This window comes from Polyodon spathula, chromosome 6 (genome assembly GCF_017654505.1).
Source record: "Polyodon spathula isolate WHYD16114869_AA chromosome 6, ASM1765450v1, whole genome shotgun sequence".
Classification (NCBI taxonomy): Eukaryota; Metazoa; Chordata; class Actinopteri; order Acipenseriformes; family Polyodontidae; genus Polyodon; species Polyodon spathula.
Window position 1 is genome coordinate 60,356,200 of NC_054539.1, and position 16,099 is coordinate 60,372,298.

Here is a 16,099-nt window from a genome sequence, read left to right on the forward strand (position 1 = left end):
CTGCAGTCCAATACTGACACCTACAGGAGAATGGAAGAGAGCAGCTGCAGTATCCTGCACAGCATTGAGCTACAACCAGCCCAAAAGGCATACTACCTTTGATTATAGATCTCAGAAGACAAGTAGAAGTGGCCACGGTCAGTGCATCTAAGCTTATAGTTATTGAATTATGAAATATACAGTAAGGGTTGAATGGGGTACTGATTAAATATTCTCATTTGGACCTAAAGTGTACATCTACTGTGCATTACTGTATAGTGAATAATTTTGGCTTGTTATACTTTAACAGTATGCCACAGAAATAATGCCTAGTGCAGGCTGTAAAATGGTTCTTTCAATGTCTGTTCAGACTATCTCATAAGTATCTATATCGTGCATACAGATATTGCCGAGGGCATGCCCTCAGGTCTTTCAAATAGACTGTTTATAATTGCACGATATGTACCAAGCCAATAGCAAGCATCCTTTATTACTGCAGCTTTGGAAAGACCTTGGCCCATTCTCTCTCCTGATTCAATCTCCAGTATCTTACCACTGCAGAGCCTTCACACCGAACAGATTTGTTTATGTTTAAAGGAGACACGGATACAAGACATTATTTTCATATACATTTACGATTCTTTTATTGAAGCAGTTTGCATGTTGTGCAACCTTTAAAACATACATCACCATACAGCACTTTACAGAACAATGTGCTTCTTAAATAAAGAGTCATAGATTAAAAAAAATAACAGTCTTTACAAAATCAGAGCCTAAAGCAGCCAAAAAGTCAATCACTTCACACTGCAAAAATGAAAAAAAATCTGACTAATACCTGGCAGACTTTATATTAGCTTTTTTTAAACTGATCTGTTTGAGATGCCTGCCACGAGACAAAGAATGAACAGTAATGTACAATAGTAATATTTACTATTCTGTGTAGCTGCACTTTATTTCATAAACACACATCTCTAAGTAATTTACAACTACTATAAATGGATGGACTGTAGTGAAAATGAGAAAGAAATCTGTTAATCCATTCTCTAAGAAAAGTATTTTAACAAACTGTAATACTGAATACTAAAGACTTACACACCAGCTGGGATCAAAGTATTCAACAAGTGCTAAGAACCGTTTCTTTATTTGCTACTTTACAGTACTATAGAAAAGCTAGTAATACAGTTGAGCCTCATTGTTTTCAATGAGCCCCAATGCCACTGCGTCTAGAAACGAATCCTCCTTGCTTTGGTTTCTATTCACATCACCAAGACTGATATTTTCAAGTCTTGATTCAGACTTTGCTAGTCTAGCAGTCAACAACTTTTTACATTTCTATTCTTTAAAAGCACCACAGGATATTTGTTCATGAAGGACACAGTCTAAATGAATGTATGATATGGGAACGGTATGTAATTGTATTATGGAATATTGCAGCAATGTTGCATTGTGCAAGATGAAGAGAGATAACAGGTGTTTTCCCAACAAGTATCTACAAAAACACCCCAAAAAAATCAAATAATGAAACACTTCACTGCACTGGGAACATTCCAAGTTTTGAAAGGCAGTTTAGTAACTGACAAAAGGATTAATAATAATAATAATAATAATAATAATAATAATAATAATAATAATAATAATAATAATTTAATCCTGTACAGATGATATAATGCCACTAAAAGCACACTCAGGGTGACAGTAAACAAAATAACATTATGTATGGCAAAAGTATATAATACTGATTTCATAGCACAGGTTATGAATCAGTAGAAACATTTAGTCTAATCTTTACTTCATAAACCCATTGTGGAAATCAGTACATCACAATATAACACATTACCCTGAACACAGTTATGGGCTATGCTGCAGTAATATGCCTCTGAACTAGGATATCCTGGAGCCCATGTTCCTGCTACTAAATTGTGTAACAAAGTTGACGACTGTTTAACTTGATGTTTGTGTAAACTCCATCTTACAGAAGGAAAGAGGACAGTTAGTATACAGTGTGTGCTGGTTGTAACAGCAGCAGCTGGTTATAGGCCCTTACTGCAGAATAGTGCATATTGTGTAAATAATGAAAACAAGGTCCAATAAATCTAACAGACGAGCCACTTCATGACTTAGCACATCACTTCTTGCTCACAGGGACATTCCATAACAAATACAAGACAAATACGGCCAGACCAGCCCAGATGACTGTCTGAAGCTCCTGTAGTAAAATACATAGTGAATCAAGAGCTACAACTGTATAATCAGACATCTTAACATTTCTAAGTCAATCTTTACAGAGCACGTATGGTGAGAATACTGATTCAGTAAATTATAACAGCAATTCTCAAGGGATGCCATAACTACAAAGAAAAAACAAAATAGACTGTAAAAATGTCTCCAAATAGTAAGATTACTTAACACAGCTGCCCTTTGTTTAGAATACTTAAAAAGAAAAACACACTATATATATATATATATATATATATATATATATATATATATATATATATATATATATATATATATATATTTATATATATTAGGGGTTTTAATCGATTAAATCAGACCTGTGGGCTTTGATTGATTAAAAAATAATTGATCGATTCTTGTAATACCTGTAAGCGGCATCACAAAAACAGTGCACGAAAAACTAAATCTTGAAAAATACTTACTGGCAGTTACACCCACTATTTCACAATCTCTCTGAATGACGACAAAAAGACTGCAACTTGCAACATTTGCTCATCTTTTTTTCCTTTTACAGCAGAACTACAAGTTTATTGTATCATCTTAGTCGCAAGAAAGTACATTTTTGTTTTTATTCAACGTATTTACTCAAATGGTATCAGAAAATTAATATTGAAACATGTCTGCAAAACTGTCTGGCTTAGTGATTTAACCATGTACAGTGTATACAGTTGTTGAGTTTGCTGGTAGTAGCATTAAAATGGAAACTGAAGAAAGCGAAAGACTTTTTTTCTTTCACTTTAAATGTAGCTTTATTACAGTCAATCAAAAAACGGCATTATTCGATCATTAAACATGCAAAAAAGAGTGACTCAAATAAACAAATACATCTTGACATTCCAAACAAGTGGGCACACATCTTCTATTTTTTTGCTTTTAAAGGCAGTATACTCATCCTCAGCACCACTGATTAAAAAAAAAAGAAAATGCTCATTATCCCTTCCAATGAAACACACAAAACACCAAACAGCAATTAATAACTAAATACATATATTTAAATGAATCACTTTGGCTAACTTCCAATTACATGCAAATATATATATGCGCAAATATTTTCAAACTGTCACATTACATGCAAGTACTGTAAATATATGTACAGGAAACATTAGCTGGCATTACGAAAAATTTGCAGTAGTGTCATTTACATACAATCTAACCACTAAAATTCTAACTGTAATCATTAAAACACAATGTGTGTTACAGTCCTACTGATTTATAGAGTAATGTTATGTGCCACAGTGCATTACATTGGCAGCTTGAAACTTGAAAGAATAGCAGTTCATATTCCTGTTTGTATAAGTGGAAAAGGTATAACCAAGTAACTGTATATCCAGGAGACTCAAGAATAAAAGTTACCTGGATTGGTTTCACAAACATCTATCTGGAAGTAGTTTTCTTTCACCGATCGGCAAGCTACAACAGCATTTTGTTAATATTTTGTATTACCTGTACTTGTAATCGTCTTTCAATACAATTTGATATCACTAGCAAACAGGTGTGATTAATCGATTAATAGATGGGATAATAAATCGATCAATAGAAAATGCCAAGATTAAAACCCCCAGTTATATAATAATATATATACACACACAAAGTTTAAGAGACAAAATTATTTTTAAACAGCATGTCATTTTTATAAGAATGATTGGTATTCAAAAAAGCACCATAGTTGTATCAACACAATTTGAGCACTACTCAACTCAGGCACAATAAGAGCATTGTAAAATACTGTACTCTCCCTTTTCCAGCCAATAAGGAGTAATCCACTAAAATACTTTTAAAATACTGTGTCTTCATTATATATATATATATATATATATATATATATATATATATATATATATATATATATATATATATAACAGTGCTTGAAAATTATTTCAAAGGGTACACTGAAAGCCAGCACTGCGCATCTTTCTAAAATACTGTGATATTAAGGTTGTGTACTATCCTGATATAGATCCTGAAAGAAGCGCCTGCAACAGAATTTTTTTTATTTTGTATTTCTGTATTTACAATTCTTAATGCCCAAAATATCTGTACATCTTTTGTTTCCTTTAAACTCACCACTAAAAGCAGTATTCAATCAAAACTAGAAAACACTGTCCCTTCAAATCAACATTGCTCAAGTGCCGATATCCTTGTAGTCACAGTAATGGAAACAGATCTCTGTCGCTGCTTGTTGTGAGCGAGGGAGTGGACCCTGCAGCAGTTTCATTTGTAACATTGCTGATGAATTGCGTAACTGAACAAACTCATCTTGTCTGTTCCCCTGGGCCTATCAAACCCAATTGGGGCTAACTGTGTCTGTATGTATGTAAAGGTGCATTAAATTATTATATAGGTGGACTGATTCGACAGCTGAACAACTTCTAGAACTAAAATCAAATAAAAGCAAATTTGCCCAGGCAGTTATAACCTTGAACTTGAAACCAACTATCATCATGTGAACTGAAATGTTACTTAATGTAATGATTAAACATACAAGCCTGTTATAACCAGTAACTGCACATGTTTTATTAAAAAGTGTAACGTCAGTATAGTGTGAGACGAGAGCCCCGCGGTATCTACACAGCAGTTAAATTGGAAGGATCAGAACACGTTAATTCCTTTACACGCTAGACGCAGCTGAATTGTGGTTGTGACCACATGACCCTGTTCCAGAACGAGCGCAGATTATTTAAAACACACAGAAGACTAAAGTGCTCATCAACATGTTCCAAGTGCTTCTGAAATAAAAGGTGCATTTAATTAAAGGTGCAGTAAACCATGGTTCGTGGAACACTAACTAGCCAATCTTTTGGTATTTGTTGAAGCAGTTTTATGATAATGAGGGATGTCCGTTCCAGGCATCTGTAAGCAAACTGGTACTTTACTCAACTTGGATCTCTTTGCAGGGGAAAAAAAAGTGGCAAGAAATAAATAAGCAAACCTTGTATAAGTGAAAACGTTTCAGCTTAACAAACTGAAACAAGAGCATGGTGTGATGGCTGGCTGATAAGCAGTTTGGTTAAATCTAGAATGCTATTCGGTAAATTCAATAGTTCACCGAATACACTTGCGAGTAAAATAATCACACAATTTGTCTTGTAACATCTACAACGAGAACAACTGTAACAAAATTGGCAAAAAAAATCATACCACAATTAAGAAGTTACTAGTGTATCAAGGTAAGCAGCAGGTAAACAGATTTATTGTTTGTATTCTGCAGGTGTCTTTGAACAGTGCAAGTTGATTCTAGTGGCAGTTTCAAGTATATAATGAGTGTTTTGGGGCTGGATGATCCCCCTTGTCCTGGTGTTGGTAAATTCTTCTTTATTTTATGAAACTCAACCCATAGACCAGAGGTTCTGGAGCTATATTGTACATAGCGGTTTCTTCTGGATACAGTACCTGTGTACAGCCAGCAGTGTTACTACAAATAAAGAAACTTAGCATGGAATGCTGCAAAACTGAGGTAAAACAATAAGTCAAGTAGACAAGCTTTTGGATAATGTCGTCATCAGTATTACATGCTTAAAAGATATGGACAAGTGCTGCAAAATACTAAAACACTGTTTAAAATCAAAAGAAAAAAAAGACATAAGAAAACATAATTTACCCTCTTAGTTGATAAAACGGTTGTTTTAACTTTCAAACTACGCCAAAACCGTGACACAAAATAAGTGACAAAAGATAAGCTTTGATAAGATGCAACCCGACTGCCAAGCTTATTGATCTAATGCCTCGCTATAACTTGACAGTACTTCATAAACGTCAGGTTTATGAGCAGTGTCGAGATACAGTATGTAAAATGCTTCTTTGTAAAAACCAATAGGGCTCGACGCACTGGTTAAAGTCAAACACATCTGCCCTGTAGGGCGTGGCTTCTCCAAAGGTGTGATTCTGATCAAAATAAAAACCCAGCGCAAGCAAGTTCAGTGGCGCAGTGACAGCGCCCAGCTAATCAATGCTGAGCAGGTTGGGGAATCTGCTATCCAATCAGGGCCAGGCAACAGAATGTGCTTGCATCACTGCAAAGCTCCGTTTGGAATGTAGAAGTGGCGTTCATGTCGAGTGGCAGTAGCACAGGGCAAGAAAAATCAGCGCAAGTCAGAACAGCAAGTAATAGGTCGCTTGCCAAGAGAATACGTAAACCGTGCTTCACGACACAGGAGATTAATTGCTATATTAATAGAAGAGGTAGAGGCACGTAGGGAAATCATTTCATATTTATAATAATTATACAAGGTACACTACTTCATGGCACTGACATTACTACATGTAAAGTGTAAAATACTCACTACCCTCCCTGATCTGTCTACCAGCAGCTGATTCATTTTCTAGCGGGACACGAAGTGCTGTTTCACATTCCCTCTGAGCTTGTAATGTACTAGCGTTTCAATATAACCAGGGCTTTGCTTCGCATGGAATATGTCCCAGAGCCCAACCGTTTTTTATCTTTATATGCTGTACTAAATTTTACACTGAAAGACAACATTCAGAGGGCATGTGCACTACAAGAACAGATACTTTCTTTCAACAAGCAGGCAAAAGGTAAAATACACAATACTGTATTTTCAGGCGGACTGATTTAGAACAGTGATTAAACATTTTTTGAAAGATAACATTCACGGTCCTTCATCAGAGATTTAAGCCCTCATATTGACCAATCAGGTTAAAGAAAAGCCCTGATCTATTTTCTAATTCATTACAATGTTTCAAACTAGTTAAGCTCTTACACTACCAGGCAGTGAAACCGATATATTGTTTCAGGTCTGCTGATAGTAGTGACTTATTTCAAATCACAGAAACAAAGCAAATACATTGTGTTAAGTTTACACAGCAGTTAACTTGTTTAAAGTTGCACATGATACACGCACACACACACACAACACCAGCAACAACCTGGACAAATATACACATACAGAAGTGGTGCTCCTGTTATGCTGCTCTCCATATACTGTATGTAAATATTTTCACTCACAATAATTGCCATGAAAATAAATTGCTACAGTCCTCAGGAAAATAAATGTAGTACCCCATTGTATCTGCAAAATAGGATTTTTTCAAATGTATTTGTTTATATATTTATTGTTTATTTAATTTAAGAATAATATTGTTGGTTTCTTAAGTTTAGTTGTTTTTTCATCTTAGGTTCTTTTTCTTTTCTTTTATTTTCTTTCTTTGATTTCCTCTTTCTATTTCAGTCTAAGCACATGCAGTTGCTACTTAGGGCTGCTTTGCTTTTTATAGCGTGTGGAATTCTTAAAGTTCCTGATTTTGTTACTAAATAAACCTGGTTTCAGCAGGTCTTAACACAGTGCTCAATTGTGACCCCTTTGCAGTGTCATCAGAATCGCTTTGGCTGATGTTGCGATTGGGCAGGCGCTATATAATAGCGCAGGACATGTCTTCAGAATACCATTTCAGCCCAGTGGGGTTTTTTTTTTTTCCCCATCTCTGCTCCATTTTTTGTGCCACAGAATCGAGGGCAAACGCCGCTTGCGCTGTGATTGGAACAGCCCATAATGTTTTAACATCAGTTTTAAACTCACTTTTAAGATTTTTTATTTTTTTTTGTTAAAAGTTAGCACCAACATGAAGTGATCCATGCAGCAGCTATCTGGTGTGTGTGTATATATATATATATATATATATATATATATATATATATATATATATATATACACACACACACACACACACACACACACACACCAGTGCCTCTAAGAATCTCAGTAATAAACATATCTTTTTTTAAACTTGGCTTATATGCCTAGTATCATAAAAAGCAGCATTCACATACAGATATCAATAAAAAACACACATACAAACGCAGTACATACACACACACACACACACATACGCACACACGTAGTCTTCCAGAAAGACTGGCTCCCACTGGATGCAGAGACTGTTCAGTCAGCAAGTAACATTGACGGTTCAGCTAAAATGTTAGAGCATTTTGTGGGCCCAGTGTTTTGCACAGAGTACCTCGGCTTTTAAAGCTACTTTGGAAGGAAAAAAAAGCAAGATTCTGCTTTCAGCTGAAACTGCTCCTAACAGGTCTCCATCTTATTTTAAAATGGCAGTAAGTAAAGATTGAAGGAACCAAAAAAGTATGGCGCATGACAGACTACCTAAGCAAATACAAGTAGATGCAGCTTCTATAGCTAAAAGCTTGGAAGTATATGAAGGCAATTAAACTGTAATGTTTACAACTTTCCAGACTGCCCACAGTGTATTTGTAATTAATCTTTCTCTTATGTATAGGTTTGAAAAATAACTAAAACAAATTCATAAAAATTTGCCAGAAAACATACAACAGTACTGGGAATAATTTCTTAACATACATTACTAACTTCATTGGAAATGAAATGATTTTCAATTGGAATACACAGGTACATATAAAACATCAAACTCGTATACTGTATATATAGAAACTGTTTTTTCCAACACCATTTATACCTGAAGCAAGTGTACAGTACAGAGATGTAAATGCAAAAACTAAAAGCACTACCAAGATATTGCCTCATTCAGTTTCTAATGGAAAACATGACTAAGTTGTAATGCAATGGCAAAACAACCCCTGCCAAAAAATATGTTTCTGCTTAAAGTTTAGCTGCTCTAACAATTCAATTTCTACACAGACTTGAATCTTACATTTTAAAACTAGCATGGCCTTAGAGATATGCCAGACAACTAGGTAGCATGTGGATAAAGATATCTCTCAGTTCAATGATCAAGCAGATAAATCACATATGAATTTAGGATTGGCTACAGTGAGCTGTAATGTGTTAAATGCCCAGCAGGTGGCGATGACGTATTGTTCTGTATCTCTTATGAATATGTACATGGTAATACTGTGATGTAGCCAGTAGGTGTAGGAATAGAAGCTGTAAGCATGGGTGTCCATTTTCAAACTCCACTGCCTTAGGATCCCCTTGGACCCAAGATCTCTTAGGCCTCTACCAAAGCTAAATTCTCAAAATAATGAGTTTGAGGTGTTCAGACTTTTTGGAATTATATTAAGGTAGATGTTGCTGTGTGGGCTACGGGCTAGTGATACATCGAAACAGGTCCTTCTGTGATAATTAACCTAGAATTACATAGAAAAATGTCACATATCGTTTAAATTGTCACCCTGTAGTTTACAAAGTTCTGACGCATATATTTAGTACATAACAGCTCACTGAAACTATGGAATGCCTGCTGGCACATAGCAGCCAGATCTCGATAAACAAAAATAACAGTTAATTTGCATTGTCTGCAGGTAATTCTTCCACCTTGCACACATCTCTACTTGGCCTGGTGCTGGTAAAAACTTAAAAAGTAATACATTTTCTAGAAATGCAATCAAATTAGTTATTTTCCAGAAATATTCTCTAACCTGCATTACTTCACTGTTTAATGCTTTTAACCACATGTTGTCCTGCCCCATCAGTAAATTTAGAATTTTGCCTGTTTTAGTTTATCGATGTGATAGCAGAGTTTCAATGCTGGCCCGAGCTTCAGTCCCAGGTATTTCATGATCATGTCACTCTTCAGGAGAAGCAAAGCATTTCCATCTATCTCCTGCCAAACAGAAACACAACATTAAATCACAAATATTCTCCAAGCTTTTAATGCACTTACGACAATGAAAACGTAGTAAAATAATTCTCCAACACCTTACATTGCCAAATGTTGTTAACAGGCAACATTATTATTATTATTTTTTTTTCTATTTTAATTGTATCATGTCCCCATGAACTTGTTTCTGTCTCTTCTGGTATGGTGTAGCTGTAAAGGAGAAGCCAGACACCAACTATTAGGGAATATTACAGTAGAACAACAAAAACATAGTGCTGCCCGAAAACAGTATTTATCAATATAGGAGCAAAACTGACTTTTTATAAAAGACGCAACATACAACAAAAAACATTTAATCAACTACTGATTGTCATGGCTTTCAATATGAGAGCCTCAATTAACTGTTGATCAATTTATCTCCCTGGTGTCCTATTTGGAGCCTCACATATACTTTATATCACTACAAATATTTGAAGGCCTTCGTGAAGATTCAACATTTTTTTGGTCCAGTTGCTTTTTTATGATAAAGCTTACTCAACGCATTATAATACTATATGCAGTAATATGCATCTACATGTTGTCATTTGTAGTTGATAAACTTGCAAGCTAAAAATCAGTTCCCAATATCCTGCCTGAGACACTAGAAATGAAAAGCATTAACCTGTCTTTGGCTTAGGGTCATTACTGCCAAGCGATCAGTAATCTCAGGGAATTCTCTCAGTGTAAGTGTGGCAATGGTGCGCTACCCCTGTGTATTTCTATGTTGCGTGTTGTGTTAATGTTGGTGTATAGTCATTGGAACACGGGACATAAATGGGTCTGTGTAACACAAGTGTTTACAATGTATATTTATATTTAGGCACGAGGATTGCACAGCACTTCACGTGCAGGTAAAATATAAAATGTGAAATTATACAGGGAATTGTACTTTTATTAATTCACGTGCAGTTGTACCGAGACTCCAATTGAATGACTGATTAGCAATCGAGTCTCTGTACAGCTTCATAAAAGCAGTATGTTTTCACTCACTCATAATTAACCAGCTTATTACTTTATTTAAAAGCCTTTCCCAATTCAGATCACCGGTTGTTCAAAACTTACATGTTTCCTGAATATCTCTACATGCGGCCCCAAAGCATGGGGGTCTGCATCCTTCACAAACCAGACCACATCTTCCACTGTCCAGGTGGAAGGGTCTTTGCTGAGTGGAGGGGCAGTCTCCTGCGTCTCGGGTGAAGGACTATAGGCTAATGGAAAAAAAGGAAAGGTGTCTCATCATTACAAGAGTATTCCTAAAATGTAAGTTTGGTTCTGGATTTTTTTTTCTTCTAGATAATGATTTGGTTCCTACTAGTATCACGAATGTCGTTACCTTGTAGTTATTTTAGTAAAAGTGTGTCATTGCTACAGCACATAAAGGGAACGCATTGTTAGTCAGTATTATTATCAGAGGTAATCACAAGGCTTATGAAGTATGTTTTAAAAATGACAGTCTAGTCCACGTTTTAAAAGGGGTTACAGTTAAATAATTCCAGATATATTACCTGTAATGCACTTCCATTTGCAATGTAGGTCTCACATGTGAAGTTTTGAAAGAAACACATGTCACAGCAAAAATGCTTTTTCTAGGTAAAAAAAAAAAAAAGAATTCACATTGCATTTTTTTTTTCCCAGGCTGTTTTCAGTCACCTCATATGTTTTCTGGGGGTCCAACCTCAAATTAATTAGGATATGTAACACCATTACCTGAAAATATTCAAACAAAGAGCTTTCCTAAACCTAGTTTGGTACTAGATATCCTTTTTTAATGGAAATACAAGTTTGCTTCAACATGTGCTTCTTTCAAAACTACACATGACAGACACACATAACGAACAAAAGTGGACAACAGTGTAATACACTGAACCCACTGAATTGAATGGAAAGGCTGGCGTAAACCGCAAATCAAAGATGAACGTCTTTGCATTCAACAAAAGTCGAGAGGTAAGTCTGTGTCCTACGTTGAGGTCAGCATTATCAACTCATCAATTGTATGGAGGCGATCCATTATTTACTGGAATTCCCTAGAATGCCAAATTTTAATTCACTAGCAGGTGAAGATAATGCAACACTATCCAGGTGTAGCTCATCTTGCAAGACAGAATAATTAGGTTTCATGAGGACTGCACTTGCCTTTTCCTTGTCATTGCAAGGCGATTATGAAGTCGCTGTTGTGGCGAAAAATATTAATCACACAGCAACATCACATGGCAGATGCAAGCTCAATAAACAATTAACGAGGACTACCTTGTATCAGTGAGGGGATGGAACCATGCTGCCTTAGCTTCTCAACATAGCTAACATCTTTTAATTCAGTTAAGGAGTAAGTAGCTTCATTTACATTTCTCTTTCACAATTCACTTACCATTGTGTGGTGTCTACAATTAATCAGAGTGGTTCCACCCAGCCAGCCCCACCTACTCTGCACTTATTTACGACGAACGTGGGCGTGGCTGGCAGTTGAAAGGTCACATCGTAACATGATTTTAATGGAATGGGGAATCCTGTTCAATGTAATCACTCTAGGATCTCGAGCTCAAAGCAGGTTTAAAACCAATTAAAAAACAGATTTAGAGAAAATAATTACTCAACAGAGGAGCAACATAACCCAAAACCACTTAGAACGATTGCCAGCACAATAAACTAGTCAATAAAATAGTAAATAGCATTGCTATCCTGTACAGTACATGTACAAGCTTGCATGTGTAAACTATGTATGTATCCATGGTGATTATTATTATTACCACTTCTATTTCCTTCCTGGAAGGTGCTGGGGCTGGATGCCTGCCTGCACGGACCTATTGGGGCGGGCCCTCCAGGGAACTGCTGGCAGGAGCGGTAGCCGTAGGAGGGCTTTGGCGGGTAGGGAGAGCTCATCAAGTTAAATGCAGAATCAGAGGGGTCCACAGAGTATCTTTTTGGATCTATGGGGTCGACCAGGTAATCTTCCGGCATTGAAGTTTCTGCTGCTTTGAAAAAAACAAAAAAAACACAGAGAAAGATGTTTTCAATTTTGAAAGTCACAATATAGAGAAGTCTTGTTTCTAAAACAAACAAACAAACAAAAGCAGTCACAATTTGAAAGGCTATCGTTGCAAAACCTTGACAGTCTGAAGGTATGAAACAGAGACTAACAGAAGCAGATTGGAGTAAAAGAGAGAAATCCTCCACAGAAAAAGGATGGCTGTTCTTCAAAAATGTAGTACTAGAGGCGCAAAACAATTACATCCCTAAAGTAGACAAATCTAAATGTAAAACCAAATTGCCAAAATGGTTTAATAGATCAATTAAAAAAAATATTCAGCGAAAAAAGGCATTTTACAGAGCGTTAAAAAGGGACCAAAAACAAAGTACACAGAAAGAGTACACGGAACTGCAAACGCAAGTCAAAAAGGAAGTTAGAAAGGCCAAGAGAGAAATAGAAATGAACATTGCTAAGGGGGCTAAAACCAATTCCAAAATGTTTTTCCAATATTACAACAACAAGAGAACATTCAAAGAGGAGGTTAAATGTTTAAGAGATACAAATGGCAAAATCATAGATAAAGAAAAAAAAAATAGCAAATATATTAAATGATTACTTTTCACAAGTTTTTATAAAGGAGGATACTGACAACATGCCCCACATGTCAACCAGTTCCTATCCAGTTTTAAAAAACTTTAGCATAACCGAGGCAGAAGTGTTAAAGGGACTAGGAGCTCTTAAAATAAACAAATCCCCTGGGCCGGATGAGATCCTCCCAATAGTACTCAAAGAAATGAAAGAAGCTATTTACAGACCGCTAACCAAGATCATGCAACAGTCTCTTGACACAGGGGTTGTACCGACAGACTGGAAAATTGCAAACGTAATACCGATCCACAAAAAGGGAAACAAAACTGAACCAGGTAACTACAGACTAATAAGCCTGACTTCTATTATATGCAAACTTATGGAAACTATAATAAGATCCAAAATGGAAAATTACCTATATGATAACAGTATCCTGGGAGACAGTCACATGGTTTTAGGAAAGGGAGATCGTGTCTAACTAACCTGCTTGATTTTTTTGAGGATGCAACATCAATAATGGATAATTGCAAAGCATACGACATGGTTTATTTAGATTTCCAGAAAGCTTTTTACAAAGTCCCACATAAAAGATTAATTCTCAAACTGAACGCAGTTGGGATTCAAGGAAACACATGTACATGGATTAGGGAGTGGTTAACATGTAGAAAACAGAAAGTACTGATTAGAGGAGAAACCTCAGAATGGAGTGTGGTAACCAGTGGAGTACCACAGGGATCAGTATTAGGTCCTCTGCTATTCCTAATCTACATTAATGATTTAGATTCTGGTATAGTAAGCAAACTTGTTAAATTCGCAGACGACACAAAACTAGGAGGAGTGGCAAACACTGTTGCAGCAGCAAAAGGTCATTCAAAATGATCTAGACAAGATTCAGAACTGGGCAGACACATGGCAAATGACATTTCACAGAGAAAAGTGTAAGTGTACTGCACACAGGAAATACAAATGTGCATTATAAATATCATATGGGAGATACTGAAATTGGAGAAGGAATCTATGAAAAAGACCTAGGAGTTTCTGTTGACTCAGAAATGTCTTCATCTAGACAATGTGGGGAAGCTATAAAAAAGCCAACAAGATGCTTGGATACATTGTGAAAAGTGCTGAATTTAAATCAAGGGAAGTAATGTTAAAACTGTACAATGCATTAGTAAGACCTCATCTTGAATATTGTGTTCAGTTCTGGTCATCTCGCTACAAAAAGGATATTGCTACTCTTGAAAGAGTGCAAAGAAGAGCGACCAGAATTATTCTGGGTTTAAAAGGCATGTCATATGCAGACAGGCTAAAAGAACTGAATCTATTCAGTCTTGAAAAAAGACGACTACGCGGCGACCTAATTCAAGCATTCAAAATTCTAAAAGGTACTGACAATGTCGACCCAAGGGTCTTTTTCGACCTGAAAAAAGAAACAAGGACCAGGGGTCACAAATGGAGATTAGACAAAGGGGCATTCAGAACAGAAAATAGGAGGCAGTTTTTTTACACAGAGAATCGTGAGAGTCTGGAATCAACTCCCCAGTAATGTTGTTGAAGACGACACCCTGGGATCCTTCAAGAAGCTGCTTGATGAGATTCTCTGATCAATAAGCTACTAACAACCAAATGAGCAAGATGGGGCGAATGGCCTCCTCTCGTTTGTAAACTTTCTTATGTTCTTATGAAGTACGCTTTTTTAATTTTTGGTTTACTTAAGCTGGGTAATCCCCACAGTCACACAGCCAAATATTCTGTATGACAGGGTGTGAAATGTGCCAGTACAATCACCTTTTAAAGCACTAATGTATTGCACTTGGTTGGGTTTACTGTTGCAGAACACTTGCAGAAGGCTTTCCAGATGTGCAATTTAATACTGGAAATTACTATTTCACAAAAATAACAAAATTAAAATTTAAGCTCCTTTTAATGGAAAGCTTTAAACTTTGGCTATTTTGTATTTTCTATGACAAAAGGCTGCAAAATGTCACAATTAAGTTTTTTTTTTTTTATTAAAGACAATCTGATTTTTAAAACTTGAATATATTAAAGATGTATCGACTGGTTTCACAGACCCTGACTAGCACTAATCTTAGACTACTCAATATTAATTTAAATTAGTCCATGATTAGTGTTAATCATAGTCTGTGAACCCAGCCCTAAGTTATACTGCCACAGTATGTATTATTCTATTATTAAGATCTATCGTTTGATCAAAACAACTTGGTGCTCCAGTTTGTTTGTTAGAAAAATGATAACACACAAAATAAGAAAAACACCAAGTGCTTTGTTCAGTTGCTGTAAACAGAATTAGGAAATTGTTGGTCATATTGCTTAAAACTCAAACATTTACTAATGCAGGTTATTACAAGAGAAGAGTTATTTATTTTTGGCATGGGCTAAATAAAATATGTACAGCAACACCATTACATTGATTTTAAGACGTATGCTATTGGATTTATATCTATAGTTCATGTGAGACTGCACAAGTAAGCTCCCAGTGTTGTTACTAATACACATATGGGGTTTGTACAATAAGAAAAAATGTTTCACTTACCTAAACAAAAAGTCTGAATACTGTAAATACTGTAACTTGTTTAAACAAAACTACTTTGAGAATAACTAGGCTATCCCACTGCAGTTGCTTAATTGGGACACTGAAAACAGTTTACAGTAGAAAAAGTCAGAACGGCAGTGTGGCATGGTGAAAACTCTGCCGGTGCACTGGAGTGTGTCTGTGTG

General features: G+C 36.0%; 1 protein-coding gene across 4 annotated transcripts in view; it reads right to left on the reverse strand.

The window, feature by feature from the left end:
• Positions 1-7,894: 7,894 nt before the first annotated feature.
• LOC121317414 (sex comb on midleg-like protein 4) overlaps positions 7,895-16,099 on the reverse strand; it is a 55,172-nt gene continuing 46,967 nt past the window's right edge. For 3 of the 4 annotated variants that reach the window (XM_041253323.1, XM_041253324.1, XM_041253326.1), the window contains 3 exons: positions 12,552-12,776; positions 10,870-11,015; positions 7,895-9,771 (listed from right to left, as the gene is read on the reverse strand). In XM_041253323.1, coding sequence (XP_041109257.1) covers positions 9,646-9,771; positions 10,870-11,015; positions 12,552-12,776 — 497 coding nt within the window. In that variant the 3' untranslated portion in view covers positions 7,895-9,645. The remainder of the gene's footprint in view (positions 9,772-10,869; positions 11,016-12,551; positions 12,777-16,099) is intronic. The other variant, XM_041253325.1, reaches the window with a different exon arrangement.